This window comes from Schistocerca cancellata, chromosome 3 (genome assembly GCF_023864275.1).
Source record: "Schistocerca cancellata isolate TAMUIC-IGC-003103 chromosome 3, iqSchCanc2.1, whole genome shotgun sequence".
Classification (NCBI taxonomy): domain Eukaryota; kingdom Metazoa; phylum Arthropoda; class Insecta; order Orthoptera; family Acrididae; genus Schistocerca; species Schistocerca cancellata.
Window position 1 is genome coordinate 728185046 of NC_064628.1, and position 17285 is coordinate 728202330.

Below are 17285 nucleotides of genomic sequence, written 5' to 3' on the forward strand. Positions count from 1 at the left end.
GTTTTTGATTCTCCCGTCCCACGGTATTGTAGTATGGCTCGGGTTATATATAAGTATATCAGATCTGCAGACCTGTACCTCCAAACAAAAAAAAAAAAAAAAAAAAAAAAAAAAAAAAAAAAAAAAGAAACACTTATTACGTAAATATATTTTTTCCAGAAAATATAAACTTTATAACTCTCTCTGGGAGATACATAGTACCACCTGAAATTTACATTTAAGCTCCTTGATCTCTAATCTCATAAAAGTCACAGTCTCACCCGAACATTTGGGACACTCCGAGATCTTTTAGCCCTATATGCAGTTGAGCTACTGCATATAGTTTTCAAAAATGTTTGCCCTGCTATCCTTCAAATTATTCCTACGTTAACGCTTGAATACCACTGAAGGGATTCAGAAACATCTTATGGAGCACGTACACAATGTGTATCGTCATTACGAAAGAAGTTTTACCATGCCTTTTACGTAGTACTAGTGAGCTAGGAGGCACATGCCACGAGGCAAAGCCTTGCGTTGTCCTTAGTTATTGATTTTGGGGGCGTGTACTGTTGCTGTTGTAGAAGATAGTAACAGTTTGGGGAGGCAAACGTTGTTAAGCCCTACGGTAAACACTGCATCTGTGTTTATTGTGCGGTGCCGCTGGCTTCCTCGAAGTTGATTGTGTTTACCACGCCGCCCACCTGCTTTCTCGTTGCTTTGAAACCACGAAGCTGGAACCCTAGAGCAGTATCTCTCATGAAGTTACAAAAGGACCGCGCCTACTCGTCATTACCGCTTCCGTCCAAATTTACGGTATACGCAGTGATTGGGCAGAAAATGTGGAAGCTCCACGTGGCCATGTGTTTTGAAAAAAAATTGTATTTATTACAACGGGGTGTTCGAGTTATGAGCCTTTTATGTCAGAGTAGTCCCTTACACTGAAACTACACCGAAATAATGCTAATTACACTGGTTTTATTCATGTCTTGATAAAAGGTGTAGAAAGCAAAGGGGAGGGAAAATTTGGGATGGGAAATAAATTTCCAAGACTCGGTTGTACCTACACCGTCCACGAATTCCCTGCAGAAAACTTTCCAAGAAGGGATTGTAATTAGAGCTTACGGTCAAACAGGTAAGTCCAAAGTTCTCATTCGTCGGTGTCAATTGATTTATTGTTTATAAGGCCATGTCAAACTAAATATTTTCATTCGTATCTTCTCTTTTAAGTTTCCAGTACCATTCGACCTATAACAGAACCCTGGACACGGGGGTGAAAGTAGTTCCTGTCAACCACAGAGTAGAAGCAAAGTAACCCATTAGTATACAGCGCAATATGCTATAACACTTTATGTAAAACCTCTGGCGACGATTTACCTTTGGCTAGGAGAGACAACTGGCGCTTTAGGACCGAGGTCTCAAACGTGGTGGAGGAGTACGTGGCATAATATAGGAATGTCGTCCACATTTCAAAAAAATTTTTATTAAACCTACAATAGTCTTACATGAAGTTTCTTTGATATGATGAAGCGCTGCTTGGAGGACACCAAATTTCTTCTATTAGGTGACTCGTAGGGAGAACAAACAAATCCGCAGTAATTATGTTGGTCTGCCTTGTTTCGGCTTCTTACATGAAAGTGGGTCAATTAGAGTGGCTTTTTAACGCTCTTTACGAAAATGTATCCTGTTTCCTTCCAACACACCCAGTTTTTACGTAATGCTTAAAGTTTACTATTTTTAAATTTCCAGCATAATATGTACTGCAATATATGGTAAAGTGATTCACATGAAAGACCTGGAATATTGATAGTTCTCGAGTTATTTAGAAGTACACAATCGCACAATAGTCATTTGAGTACAAATTTGAAGCGAAATTTGTGTGTCGACGTTACCAGTTTACTTCAGATCAGTCTAATAATGGGGAATTCATCGAGAAGAGCATGTGTGAATGAACCTGATGTGTTTTGTTAAATTTGCGGTTCTCTGACTCTAAAAACAGGAAAAGCAGGAGGGAGAACATAACCTCATTTTTTTAAAAAAGCATACTTATCACAAAAGCATACATGTCATATTTCGATACAATGTTAGGAAACCAGGACAAAACTTTTGCGCCACATACTGTCATACATGCGTTGCAGGTTTGAGGAAATGGACACAAAGCAAGCAGAAATCTTTACCATTCGGAATTCGAATGGAGAGGACAAGAAAACCATGTAGATGGTTACTGTTTTTGTATGGTGAAAGGTGGCGGGCATAAGAAGAACAGTATGAAAAGACCTATTTATCCAAACTTAAAATCAGCCACGAGATTCCCATGTCTCAACCGCCCACTACTTTAGAATATTCATCACTATTATAATCGTCATCATCAAGTGAAAATTTAGATTCTGATTATGACTCCACACTCACAAAAGCACAAGCAGAGCAATTTACACAAGAAGAGTTGGATGCCTCGGTAAGACACCTAGGTCTCTCAAAAGAAGTAGTAAATGTTTCGGTGTCTCGATTATAGGAAGAACATTTGTTTACCCCAGGCGCAATATTCTACCGGTTTCGATAAAGGGAATCGGAGTATCGTGGGTATTTCACTACGAAGGGCTCGCTTTTTTATTGTAAGGACATTGAATGTGTGTTATCAAGATTTGGTGTTACATGCAACACGAATGGCTGAAGGCTGTTTATAGACTCTAACAACAGAAGACTCAAGGCCGTAATTCTTCACATTGGAAATAAGCATATTATGTTCAAAGTAAAGAAAACATGTGAAAATATGAAGGTGCTGCTCAATGCATTGGGCTATTAGAAACACCAATGGGTTGTATATGGAGACATGAAATCATTACTGCTGGGCTAACAGTCAGGTTTTACGAAGTTTCCTTGTTTCCTACGCCTGTAGGATAGTCGTGCCCGTGAAACGCACGAATAGAATGGCCTACCAGAACAACAATCAATCCTGGAGAGAAATATATGATATGGAATGTCTGGAGAAACGAGAGAATATCACCCTCCCTCCTCCTTACATTAAACATGAATCGGTTTGTCGAAACATTGTGTAAAGGTGGAGATCCTTTTAAGTATATATGTTTCCAATTTCCTTTCCTGTCTGAGGCTAAACGTAACGAAGGGTTATTTGGGGGACCAAACATTATAATTCTGATAAAAGATGAAGTAATAAAAAATGTTCTATCACAAGAACTACGAGTGGCTTGGAAAGGATTCAAGAATGTGAATGACAATTTCTTAAGCAATAGGAAGCACACAAATTTCAAGGCCATTGTGAAAAATATGCTAATAGCTCTGAATCTTTATGTTAAACATAAATTATGATTAGGTCTATGAACAAATAAGTGCTGTTTGAATTTCTTCACTGTATAAATTTATAAACAGTTTACATATATCTTCATTAATATATTAAAAATATCTCACTATTGTATAAATATGTAACTCCTTGTAGCATTTTTACAGTTTCCACATACGTCATTGCCACAATTTCACTCCACCTGCTTCAACAGAGGTCAGAAATTAATAGAAATTTATCTCCAAGATTACAAGCCTTGAATAAAACTATAAATTCGCAGCCGTGCGTATTACACGACGAGATTTTTCAAAATGAAGCTGGGTTTCCGTCGTGCAGTAAGTAATTCCCACAGGTGTATTCCTCTAGCACAACTCTGCGATAGGTATTTTTATGGTCAGATAAAGAATTTGACCAAGAAGCCTGAAAACTGTTCTTATCTCACCGAGACAGAAAAAGCAATGACATTCTGAGAAGACCGCATTAAAATAAATGTTGCTGTACAACCCCAGCTATCCTCCCCAGCATTTGGCGAAGTGAGCAACGAATAGAACCGAGGGACTGGAAAAAAAACCAGGTCTTTCTCGATTTTAAGGAAGGTCGTACGACAGATACATGTAACTGACATCAATCTATCGCAGGATTATGGAACATCTGTTCTGCTCCCGCTTGACAACATTCTTACTGAAATTTGTAACAAAATCAAAATGAACTCCGCAATATGAGATCATATGAAACTCATCTAGCCCTGTCAGTGTATAAGCAATAGATCTGTGCAAATAAAGGAGTCGAGGTGACGCCATATTCTCATTCTAAGACGTTTGAAACACCTCTATACTGCCGTTTCCAAACAAATTACGAATCTACCGAGTATCGAACGAAATAAGAGTCTGGAATGAGGTCAGGCAGGAGGCTGTGGTGACACAGACTCGAAATATCTAGTGTGAAACAACTGAATTCTCGCAAGCCCAACGTAAATATCACCTATGTGTTTCAGACTGGAGCACGTTAAATGATATTAGCACGGAATTCTCGAAAACCAATAAATGATTCATGTATTGAGTTCCCACTATTGACGTAAACTTGGTTGGTGCCAATGTTTTTGCTATTTCTACCATCTGAAGCTATGTATGCAGTCAGATGAACTTTTGAGCCCTAATGACTATCGACGAAATTACGTAAAAGAATCACCGGAAGTCGTTGCTACAGACAACATTGCAGTCACCATGAAACTGCAACGATGATACTTACCGCAGAGCTGAAACTATTTCATATGGCAGAAGAGTAATGGAGGAAGGTAAAACTAGTAAGTATTTCCTGTTGCACACTAGCCGTTAAACGGGATCAAGGGTTATGAGAAAGCAAGTGAATCAGTAACTTTAGAAACAGCGTCAGTTCAGGAAAGCAAAATGTTCAGGAAACGAAAATAACCAACTGCGCATTAGAGAATAAGAAAATCAAATGTTTTTCTTCATGGTTGATGACAAAAAATGGTCTCTATCAAAGTTGATAAGTGCTATAACCTATAATTATTAGTTTCAAAGCATCAAAAATTATTAAAATTGAAAGACTTACGTCGTTTTCAAAATTAATTTTATACTGTACGGCTTCAAAATGTATGCTACTACAATTCTTAATCCTACATAAAACACAAGCCTCTAACCCATGAAATTCATGAGGGTTAACAGAACATGAAATATCAGTAACTTATACTAGCATGTTAGTTAAATTTACAATAATATAATCTAAAGAACGGATATTATGTAATTTTTTCTGTTCTTAGTATTATTTTACAAGAGGATTGATGGTAATGACGCTAAGCAATATTACCAATACAATGTGTGGAAGAACACAATTTTCTGTACGTGTCAAAATTACTGAACATTTTCTGTAAGATGTCGATAATACTCTTTTTATTCCTCAGGCGAATACTGAAGTGTCTTCACAATACCAGCCAATTTTACTTCATCAATTTATGTTCTGATACATTCTGTTGGATAGAAGGCTTACTGGATGACTAATTCTAGTGGTTTTCAGTTTGAATGTGTGTTGCGCCAAACCGTTGGTACGTATGATGCAATAAATTTACCTGGTAAGACGCACAAGTATTTGAAATGCCTGAAAATTAATATCTGGAAATGAGTTTCCTGGCGTCGTAGAAGACTGATACTTTCTGTAGGCCTTACATTGTTCTTGTAGAAATCAGGCCACCACTCTCTGAAATGTCTGCTATCGTCCATACCTGCCATTGTCGCGGTGTATTTAAGTTTGGAACTTGATCCGCATCATTAATTAGCACATCTGTTTTGGATTATATGTTCTGTCATGTATTCTTATTAATCTCTTTAATAGTCAGAAACCACGGTCGTTTGGTAGGAAACAATGTCTCTTTACGGGGAAAAGCAGCTCAGCAGTCTGAAAAGGTACGTTTTCTGTGTTAGAAGAGCTCGCACAATCATCCAGTTAATGTTTTTCTCCCTGCAAGCATCGGGAAAAAGACGGAGTTCAGTAATGTCCTTGGACCGGTTATTATTGATGTAGTGTGAAATTAAAAATGTTATCTGACCTGGTCTTTTATGGCTTGGCATTCAATATAGATGTAGATGTGGCCAGTCTCAATCTTTATGTTGTGAATTTCAAATACTTTAAGCTTCAAATGTCAACAGTAAAATAACTCTTGTACTGGAGTAACTGGGAAACTTATATTTTGCATTTAGCCAAAGGTGAGCACTAATGTGTTTGCCGAAATTTTATATGAAAGTCTTCTTTAAAATGTTTAGCATAGTACTGACAAATTACTTTAATGTCTGGGTGCTTAACTTTGACAAGGTCGAACATGACTTTCACAGACAGACTTCCTTCCATTTATAGTGACTCTTTCCCGGAGCAATGATACCGTTTTATAGGCAGTTATTCAGTATGACTCTGGATATGCATTTTTACGGCCGTAGACTTCACATGTGATTTTTCCCAAGCTGGTCTCTTGGAGATTTACCAGAAAGAACTTCCGTTATATGGCGAATTCTTCCTTCACACTTTAAACCACGTAAACTAATATAAGCCTTCTGGTGCTCTTCCGCTCTTGATTCGTTGATGGTAGTATGCTATGTGATGCTAAAGCTACGCTTTACCAATCTGTTTCTTTACCGGGACGTTTCCTCTGTACAGGTTGACGTTCTATTAAACCTTACAAACAGAGGTCTTTCTCATTCTTGCTTTTCAAACAGTTGAATCAATATAAAATATGATTATGTTGTACCTCACCTCTATCACGAAAACAGTCTTCCTTACCGCTGCATCTGGGACCAGTTTGTCCTGCTAGACACTAATACAATTATCATTACATTCTTTTCCCTCCACACGACGCCGTTTAATTATTTCGCTTGTGTAAGAATCTGCATTTCTAACGTCTTTACCCAGTTTCCTCTTGTTTCCAATAGCCACAATTTGTGAAACACTTCACAGCGCAAAGAATAAAAGTAATATAGTGCCTTTATTCGCGAACCAAGCAAATCAGCTATTTATAACAAACGATGAGCGTACTCCAATGTGAACGGTGGTAACAACATTAAGCGTAGGAACAGTGGTAGTCCTGGACTTAAGTACTGCCTAAAATCAACTACATTTATCGTATTCTGTTGTTTTACAGGTATACATTGGACTACCCACGCAGAATGACAGAACTTGGCTCAGAGAAGCAGATAGAACATAAATCTGACTTGCGACAGCATAAGATTTATGTAGTTTCTAACATTACTTATGCAAGTACAAATATTTAATAAACAAGGCTACGTCATGCCATGGTCTAAATTGGGAGATTTTATCATAACAAAAAGAAATATTGAATGCATTGCAAAAATCATCCAGTACAAAATAATTTTACTTATAAGATAGGTAGTAATTTTTGTTGGTAAAAAGTTATCAAACATCCCTAGTTTTACAACGCGAAAGAAAGACTGATTGCCACAAAAGCTCACGAGAGATGGACAAGTAGGTATCGCTAGCTACTAGCGTCCATTGTTTCTGAACATAATATAAGGAGTGCTGTGTTCCAGTTTTAGCAAATATGCGACATGAGGAATTACTGCATGTGAACATGACTAGAAAAACAATACGTCCTGCAAGAGACGTAAGTGAAACTCGCTGGAAAGGCGAGGATTTAACCAAGAGCATGTAGCGAGTTCACCGTATTGTAAGCAACTGTATGATTAAATCTGCCAACCAATGTCCCAAATGTAGCCAAATGTAGGGAAAAACTAAACACAATATAGCGTCAGAATGCTGCTTCAGCCAGGCAACGCTTCTTTAAAACCGGAATTCGAGGCAAGGCCTCTGATTCTCGCCAGGCAAGTTCTCTGATCTGCGTGAGATATAAGAAGCTTGAGAACCAAGAGCTAATGTGACAATATTGAGAATGGTAGTGATGTTCAGTCCCAATGGGGCACTGTTAAGTGGGGCGCTCCCTAAGGGTCGACGCTGGGGCCAATGCTTTTTCTTATTTATATAAATGATATGCCTTCTAGTATTACAGGTGACTCAAAAAAATTTCTGTTTGCTGATGACACCAGCTTGGTAGTGAAGGATCTTGTGTGTAATATTGAAACATTATCAAGTAATGTAGTTCATGAAATAATTTCGTGGCTTGTGGGAAATAATTTGATGCTAAATCACAGTAATACTCAGTTTTTACAGTTCCTAACTCACAATTCGACAAGAACTGATATTTTGATCCGACTGAATGGGCATATTATAAGCGAGACGGAACAGTTCAAGTTCCTAGGTGTTCGGATAGATAGTAAGTTGTTGAGGAAACCCCATGTTCAGGGTCTTGTTCAGAAACTGAATGCTGCTTTATTTACCATTAGAACAGTATCTGAAATAAGTAGTCTACTTCGCATATTTTCATACGCTTATGTCATATGGTATTATTTTTTGGAATTCAAAAAGGGTATTTTTGACTCAAAAACGAGCTGTTCGAGCTATATGTGGTGTAAGTTCGAGAACCTCTTGTCGACACCTATTCAATAGTCTCGGAATTCTGACATTGCCCTCACAGTACATATTTTCTTTAATGTCGTTTGTTGTTAGTAATATTAACTTATTCCCAAGCGTTAGCAGCTTTCACTCAGTTAATACTAGGCAGAAATCAAATCTGCATGTGGAATGCACTTCCTTGACTCTTGTGCAGAAAGGAGTGCACTATTCTGCTGCATCCGTTTTCAATAAGCTACCACAAGAACTCAAAATCTTAGCAGTAGCCCAAACGCTTTTAAGTCTAAACTAAAGAGTTTCCTAACGGTTCACTCCTTCTATTGTGTCGAGGAGCTCCAGGAAGAGCTGAAAAATTAAGCAAACTCCAGTGTTGCATTGTTGATATTCTTTATTTAAACTTACGAATTGTCGCCTGAATACAATTCTTGTATTTCACTTTATCTGTTTCTACAACCGTGTTATAATTTCATGTATTGACTCGTTTCATGAACATGGAGACTTCTCCTTAATTTGGTCCCACGGAACCATAAATAAATAAATAAAATAAAATAAAAATAAATAAAACCAGCCATCCACTGCAGCCCGTCAGAAATACGATAGTGTTGCAAAACAGCGAACTGGCGAGCAGTGCGCTTGGTCGCGTACGAAAGAAGCCGTTGCGAATAGCCAACATGTTTCAGGCTCGTTGTTAAGCAAGCTTCACGCAGAGAGCACACCACTGACCGTCTTGTCGTGCAGCAGCTGCACGCGGCAGTCGAGGGTGGCCGTCTGGCCGACGCGCACGCTGACGTTGCCCCCCTCGGAGCTCTCCACGTGGGGGCCCCAGTCGTGGTGGTGGTGCAGGTGCTCCGTCCGCGTCGTAGGGCCTGCACACAAGCAACACCACACGTTGGCACAGGCATCTCAGCAAAAACCCATCTGTTTGACAGGAGATGTTACTGTCAGCATTGTAGGAAAAATTATGTCTGCTATTTGTACAATTTCACTGCACAATTTGTATACGACATGAAGAAAAGCAAAACAGGATAATGGAATGTAGTCGAATTAAATCGGGTGATGCTGAAGGCATTAGATTAGGAAATGAGACGCTTAAAGTAGTAAATGAATTTTGCTATTTGGGGAGCAAAATAACTGATGATGGTCGAAGTAGACAGGATATAATACGTAGACTGGCAATGGCGAGGAATGCGTTTCCGAAGAAGAGAAATTTATTTACGTCAGGTATAGATTTAAGTATCAGGACGTCGTTTTTGAAAGTATTTGTATGGAGTGTGCGGAAGTGAAACGTGGGCGATAAATAGTTTGAGCAAGAAGTGAACAGAAGGTTTCGAAATGCGGTGCTACAGAAGAATGCTGAAGATTAGATGGTTTGATCTAGGGAAGTGAGAAATTTGTGGCACACCTTGACTAGAAGAACGGATCGGCTGGTAGGACATGTTCTGAGGCATCAAGGGATCAAATGGTTCAAATGGCTCTGAGCACAATCGGACTTAACTGCTGAGGTCATCAGTCCCCTAGAACTTAGAACTACTTAAACCTAACTAACCTAAGGACATCACACACATCCATGACCGAGGCAGCATTCGAACCTGCGACCGTAGCGGTCGCGCGGTTCCAGACTGTAGCGCCTAGAACCACTCAGGCCATCAAGGGATCTTCAATTTAGCATTGGATGGCAGAGTGGAGGGTAAAAATCGTAGAGGGAGGCCACGGGATGAATACACAAAGCAGATTCAGAAGGATGTAGCTTGCAGTAGGTACTGGGCGATGAAGAATCTTGCACAGGATAGAGTAGCATGGGCAGCTGCAACAAATTAATCTCTAGGCAGAAGGCCACCACAACAACAACAACTACAACAACAACAATTTCGTTACTGTTCAGCTTCAAAGGAATATGGATGCTTTCATCTAATTTTGTTGTACCATGCATCCAGGATGATGGTTAATAACCGAAACCACTAGATTACCAATGATACAAACAAACAGGTTATGGTTAAACTGCATTTTAGAAACGAATGAGTAACTTTTCAAAGCAACAACGCAAAGTAGACAGTAATAATGCAATCTACAGTCTCTATGTGTTACGAAAGCTTATCTGGTGCCTTTCGCACCCAGAAATCGTATTTTTATCTTGTTTCTTTGTGAGAAAATCGTGTTGTGATTGGTATAAGAGGGAGAAATGGCAAGTAGTACGAATTGTAATTCTACCGAAGCAGCATGATATCCTATCGAGACTGCAATTTATCGTTTCATGATGTTGTTTCTCGCGATGACCAGGGTCCCATTACTGCTGTGAGAGTATGATATCTTTGGGATCAAGAGTATCTTGCTCAACGCCTGCAGGATTTCAATAACCCTGCACGACTAGCAGCTGACAGGATAAATGTTTTGTTCACTTCTCCCTCCAAAACAGTACAGCTGGGTCAAGTACTTCGATTCCTGAAATGGACTTATTTGTGGCGAGAAAGATTTCCACAACTCGAAGCGAAATTTTTATGTCCAAAATCACATTAACTAATGTTTATTACTGACGACTGGTATCGACAGTTGGAACTGTTATCTCCTGATCTTAAAAGGATACGTAATTGTATAATTTGAGATATATTCCTGATGTGTATAATATATGATGCAAATATTTGTACATACGTGCATTTGTACTATACAGGGTGTTACAAAAAGGTACTGCCAAACATTCAGGAAACATTCCTCATACACAAAGAGAGAAAATATGTTATGTGGACATGTGTCCGGAAACGCTTACTTTCCATGTTAAAGCTAATTTTATTACTTCTCTTCAAATCATATTAATCATAGAATGGAAACACACAGCAACAGAACGTACCAGCGTGACTTCAAACACTTTGTTACAGGAAATGTTCAAAATGTCCTCCGTTAGCGAGGATACATGCATCCACCCTCCGTCGCATGGAATCCCTGATGCGCTGATGCAGCCCTGGAGAATGGCGTATTGTATCACAGCCGTCCACAATACGAGCACGAAGAGTCTCTACATTTGGTACCGGGATTGCGTAGACAAGAGCTTTGAAATGCCCCCATAAATGGAAGTCAAGAGGGTTGAGGTCAGGAGAGCGTGGAGGCCTTGGAATTGGTCTGGCTCTACCAATCCATCGGTTACCGAATCTGTTGTTGAGAAGCGTACGAACACTTCGACTGAAATGGGCAGGGGCTCCATCGTGGATGAACCACATGTTGTGTCGTACTTGTAAAGGCACATGTTGTAGCAGCACAGGTAGAGTATCCCGTATGAAATCATGACAACGTGCTCCATTGAGCGTAGGTGGAAGAACATGGGGCCAAATCAAGACATCACCAACAATGCCTGCCCAAATGTTCACAGAAGGTTCACACAAGCACCGAAGTCAACATTACCTTCCTTCAATTGGGCCAACTGGCGGTGAATCGAGAATGTACAGTACATAATGACGAAACTAAAATGAGCTCTAACACGGAAATTAAGCGTTTCCGGACACATGTCCACATAACATCTTTTCTTTATTTGTGTGTGAGGAATGTTTCCTGAAAGTTTGGCCGTACCTTTTTGTTACACCCTGTATATCTTGCACTAAGATGTCTCGGAAGGCTACGTGTGTGAACATGACCCTATACATAACATGGTTTTTATTTGTACATCGTTTTTACTATGTATAATTTATACGTGAAATGTATTCGAAGTTACGAATACGAACAACCATTAGCTGCATAATGGAATGACTACAATGAAAATTCGTACCGGCCCGGAACTCTAACGCTGATTTCCTGCTAATCGCGAACGATCGTCTGGCCACTAGGCTATCCGAGCACTAAACTTGATTGACGACATACGGAATTCCGAGGCTGGCCGCGAGTCGCGCTCAGATAGCCTAATGGTAAGGCATCCGCTTGCGGTATTTCAGGGTTCCCGTCCGACTCTGGCGTAAACTTTCACTGTCGTCATTCCACTCGTACAACTAATGGCTGTCCATATTCACAAGTTCGAATTCGCGCTACGTCTATCATAACGGCTATATTCACAGCATTGATGTGCCTTTGGACATGCAGGCGTGCACGAAGGAACTTTGCATCATACTTCTGAACAATACAGGCATTGCAATATCGTATGCATAATTTTCTGTATATAATCCTTCATAATGATATGTTTTTTTTTTGTCATCAGTCTACTGACTGGTTTGATGCGGCCCGCCACGAATTCATTTCCTGTGCTAACCTCTTCATCTCAGAGTAGCACTTGCAACCTACGTCCTCAATTATTTGCATGACTTATTCCAATCTCTGCTTCCTCTACAGTTTTTGCCCTCTACAGCTCCCTCTAGTACCATGGAAGTCATTCCCTCTTGCCTTAGCAGATGTCTTATTATCCTGTTCCTCAGAAATTTCTTCCTCAAATGAAGGCCGATATTTGATATTAGTAGACTTCTCTTGGCCAGAAATGCCTTTTTTGCCATAGCGAGACTGATTTTGATGACCTTCTTGCTCCGTCCGTCATTGGTTATTTTACTGCCTAGGTAGCAGAATTCCTTAATTTCATTGACTTCATGACCATCAATCCTGATGTTAAGTTTCTCGCTGTTCTCATTTCTACTACTTCTCATTACCTTCGTCTTTCTCCGATTTACTCTCAAACCATACTGTGTAATCATTAGACAATTCATTCCGTTCAGCAGATCATTTAATTCTTCTTCACTTTCACTCAGGATAGCAATGTCATCAGCGTATCGTATCATTGATATCCTTTCACCTTGTAATTTAATTCCACTCCTGAACCTTTCTTTTATTTCCATCATTGCTTCCACAATGAACAGATTGAAGAGTAGGGGCGAAAGGCTACAGCCTTGTCTTACACCCTTCTTAATAAGAGCACTTCGTTCTTGATCGTCCACTTTTATTATTCCCTCTTGGTTGTTTTACATATTGTATATGACCCGTCTCTCCCTATAGCTTACCCCTACTTTTTTCAGAATCTCAAACACCTTGCACCATTTTACATTGTCGAACGCTTTTTCCAGGTCGACAAATCCTAACAATGTGCCTTGCTTCCCTTATTAGCCGTAACGTCAGAATTGCCTCTCTCGTCCCTTTACTTTTCCTAAAGCCAAACTGATCGTCACCTAGCGAATTCTCAATTTTCTTTTCAATTCTTCTGTATATTACTCTTGTAAGCAGCTTCGATGCATGAGCCGTTAAGCTGATTGTGCGATAAATCTCGCACTTGTGAGCTCTTGCTGTCTTCGGAATTGTGTGGATGATGCTTTTCCGAAAGTCAGATGGTATATCGCCAGACTCATATATTCTACACACCAACGTGAATAGTCGTTTTGTTGCCACTTCCCCCCATGATTTTAGAAATTCTGATGGAGTGTTATCTATCCCTTCTGCCTTATTTGACCGTAAGTCCTCGAAAGCTCCTTTAAATTCCGATTCTAATACTGGATCCCCTATCTCTTCTAAATCGACTCCTGTTTCCTCTTCAATCACATCAGACAAATCTTCACCCTCATAGAGACTTTCAATGTATTCTTTCCACCCATCTGCTCTCTCTTCTGCATTTAACAGTGGAACTCCAGTTGCACTCTTAATGTTACCACCGTTGCTTTTAATGTCACCAAAGGTTGTTTTGACTTTCCTGTATGCTGAGTCTGTCCTTCCGACGATCATATCTTTTACGATGTCTTCACATTTTTCCTGCAGCCATTTCCTCTTACCTTCCCTGCACTTTCTTTTTATTTCATTCCTCATGATATGGTATCAGTGGCAATGAGACACGATTTAGAACCAAATTATTTGTGACGCGTTTGTGGGCAGACTGTTCAAAGCAGGGAGAAACAAGCAGCGCAGCGATGTATGTAGTTATTAAGGTTCTGCATGCAAAAATATCTGCATTGATGCCCTGTATTTTAAACGTGGGATAAGTAAATTATCATTATTTGTTATATTTCCTAGAGTTATAATTGTAATAGGCAAAAGTTATAGTGAATGGTACCTTGGAAATGATACAAGTTTCGGGAACGTATAGGAGTAAGTGTATCAATCTAACACAAGAGACCCGGTTATGAAAATATACAACTCGAACGAGAATGACAAAATTTCAAATTTACCGCCTACCTTCTGATGGTGCAGAACTTGCAAAATGTATTAGATCTACAACAGCAACGTGTCACTTTAGTCTTTTGGTGCCTCTTGCCTGAATGAAATTTTAATCTGACCCCGGGCCACCTGACATCATTCGGCTGATGGTAGCTGCCAGAAGGTATCCAACTCGATATCAAGTGTATTCGTTAAGTTGGCCTCCCTCGGACTGCGAACTTCACTTCCACCCAGTTGTAATAATAGCACAGTGCTAACAGCTATGGAAAAGCAGATGGAATATTTCCCCCTGTTATGTTTCTTCTTCCTGCAATTTCTTTTACAAATATATTCGGTACTTACTTTTATGACATGTGGGCAGTATCTGAAAATTTCAAATATTGAAACACTGTTTTTCTAACTTAATATTAGTATTTTACATTTCTTTGGGTATCAGGAGTTAACGAGCTAATTAGTGTACATAAAACTGTGCTAATTGCTGTCACCAGAAATTTTAAAACTTTGCTGTCGTTTCCCATATGCAAACATATATCCAATTAGTAATTTTCAAATCATGAAGGACAAAACATATTAAATCAGTGAAATATCCACACTGCTAATGACGAAAATATGTAGAAACTTCTGCCCTAATTTAATTTCAGAGTAATTAGCATTGTTACTGATATGAGATCCGACATTTTGGCAAACCAGTTAGCTAGTTCCATAGCAATTTTTGTTCTATATAAATGTTCTCATTCTGAAGAATCTCCCTCCAATGTTTAGTTAATCAGACATGTAAATGTATATTTGTAACTTATATAAAATACCAACAAACAACATTATATAAATGTACTACTAATTATTATAATCTGTAAAAGAGATGCTGCTGGAAGACAATTTAGCGAGTCTGCAAAAAACTGTGAAATGTGCAAGAGCCAATACGAGGAAATACAGTGTAGACGAGTTAACACGAATTACAACTCATACAATGTACACCATTTCATCATAATTTCGCATCCAAAAGATCATTCTGTTATACAGTGACTGTTTTTATTGACTGAATGTGAACTTACAATTAACCTCTGGACCTTCATTAATCTTCAGTAGTGCATTCTGTAAACCGCACTGGACCGTTACCTGTGTTATTTTCGAAATGCACATCGTTTTATCGTATTGATCTGTATGTTATCCTTTAGGACAGTGTGATTACAGAATGTGCTAATGGTTTACTTGCCACAATAAAACTTTGGGTCATTCCAGTTTTACATTCTTACACTCGAACGATGATTTTATGACACATCAAGAGATTGTAGTATGTGGGTAACCATTTATATGTAAACAAATTATACGTAATGAAACTTAATCTGGTCATAAACGGTACGTCATTCAGCGTCAAAAAACTATTGAACAATCTGCACTGGAAAATTTGTGGGGACCTCATCATTTGAAATAGCCTACTAGAGACGGTCACTAATCAGCCATAGTCGAAGGAAGTGCCACTACTGATGGCGCAATGGCACGGATAGATGCGGATATGTTACACAGTGACCGTCAGTACTTTAACACGCGAAGTTGTATTCAGAGACAGCTGTCAAAAGGTCGAGACTGTTCTTCCAAATGACGAGATATTATGCATCCGCAAGATTTATTCGTAGTGGCTTCCATAAAGATTCTTTTCAGGCTTAAAATTAGTTCCAAAAGTTCTATCACACGCGTTCGATCAACCCACGGCAGTGTGACAATACATAGTGTGGAGATTCTTGTAGCCAGGACATACACTTTAGTTCTGTCTCGTGACCAATCCGAGTGATATCCCACAATGTTACATAAGAATTCGTGAGTTCGCTGGTTAAAATCTCCATCCGACAAAATTCAGGTTTCCATGGTTTTCTTGAATCTCTTAAAAGACGTGTGCCTAGATGGTTCCACTGAAAAGGCCATAGCGAACTCTTCTCCAGTGGCGTCACCATCCTAACTTGAGCACAGTCTCTAGCGTCTGTGCCGCCAAGGCGCTAAACCCTAAATTTCCTTGATCGTTTTTATACATAATTTTACATAAACCAACAACACCAAATGTATTCGCACCTACGATACGAACAACCATTAGTTGCATATGGGAAAGGCTACGATGAAAATTTGTGGGAGAACGGAAACCGGATTTCCCGATTTACGCAAGCGGTCACCTTAACCACTCTGGCTCTCCGTGGACGACTCCGGACAGACTCAAGCTGCATGCACGTCCGAAGGAACACTGAATCGTTCTTCTGAACAGCACAGGCACTGTAACACCAGAATCCAACAACCAGAATACAGACAAGAATGAGGAAATTTGAATTCCATCTTAATTAACACTACAGAAAAAGTATGGAAGAACCGTTAGCACTGATGAAGAGAACTTCGTAGCTACTTACGTGTCAGACTATCAAGTCATCTGCAGTGAATTAGGGCAGATTCCACCACTCCTTACGCACATTTTTATTAGGAGGCTAGTAGAGTTCATTCTGTCAGAAAACACGCCAGTGGTATTCAAGGAAAAGTCACTGATAAGATAACGCTGTGATAGTAGATACAGTTAGATTGCATAATGGACAAGCAGAAATTCAGAAGTGAGATACTGTTTTGTAGGGTGTACCAAGGAACACACTAGTATTGAGGAGTCAACGCGCAAGCTAGTGGCATACGAAGATATTAAGGAGTGGTAAGATACACTTGAAGTTCTTTGAGGCTGTAGTTATTGCGATAATGAATAGCCCAGTAGGTATTTCTGTTTAAGAAGAGTGGGCATCTCTAAAAACGGCAGTCACAGAAGTTGGGAAGAAATAGACAGGTTTCAACAAAGGTAACTGCGAACAAACCATGGTTGGCAGAAGAATTAAAATGATCTACGGAGGAAGTAAGTTCAAAAATGTTCAGGGAAACTTAATAATATTGAAATACATGT

General features: G+C 39.4%; 1 protein-coding gene across 1 annotated transcript in view; it reads right to left on the bottom strand.

Annotated features, from left to right (window-relative positions):
• The window catches only part of LOC126176985 (uncharacterized), a 1181096-nt gene that overhangs the window by 588395 nt on the left and 575416 nt on the right, over positions 1 to 17285 (bottom strand). The window contains exon 3 of the mRNA XM_049924198.1: positions 8987 to 9129. Coding sequence (XP_049780155.1) covers positions 8987 to 9129 — 143 coding nt within the window. The remainder of the gene's footprint in view (positions 1 to 8986; positions 9130 to 17285) is intronic.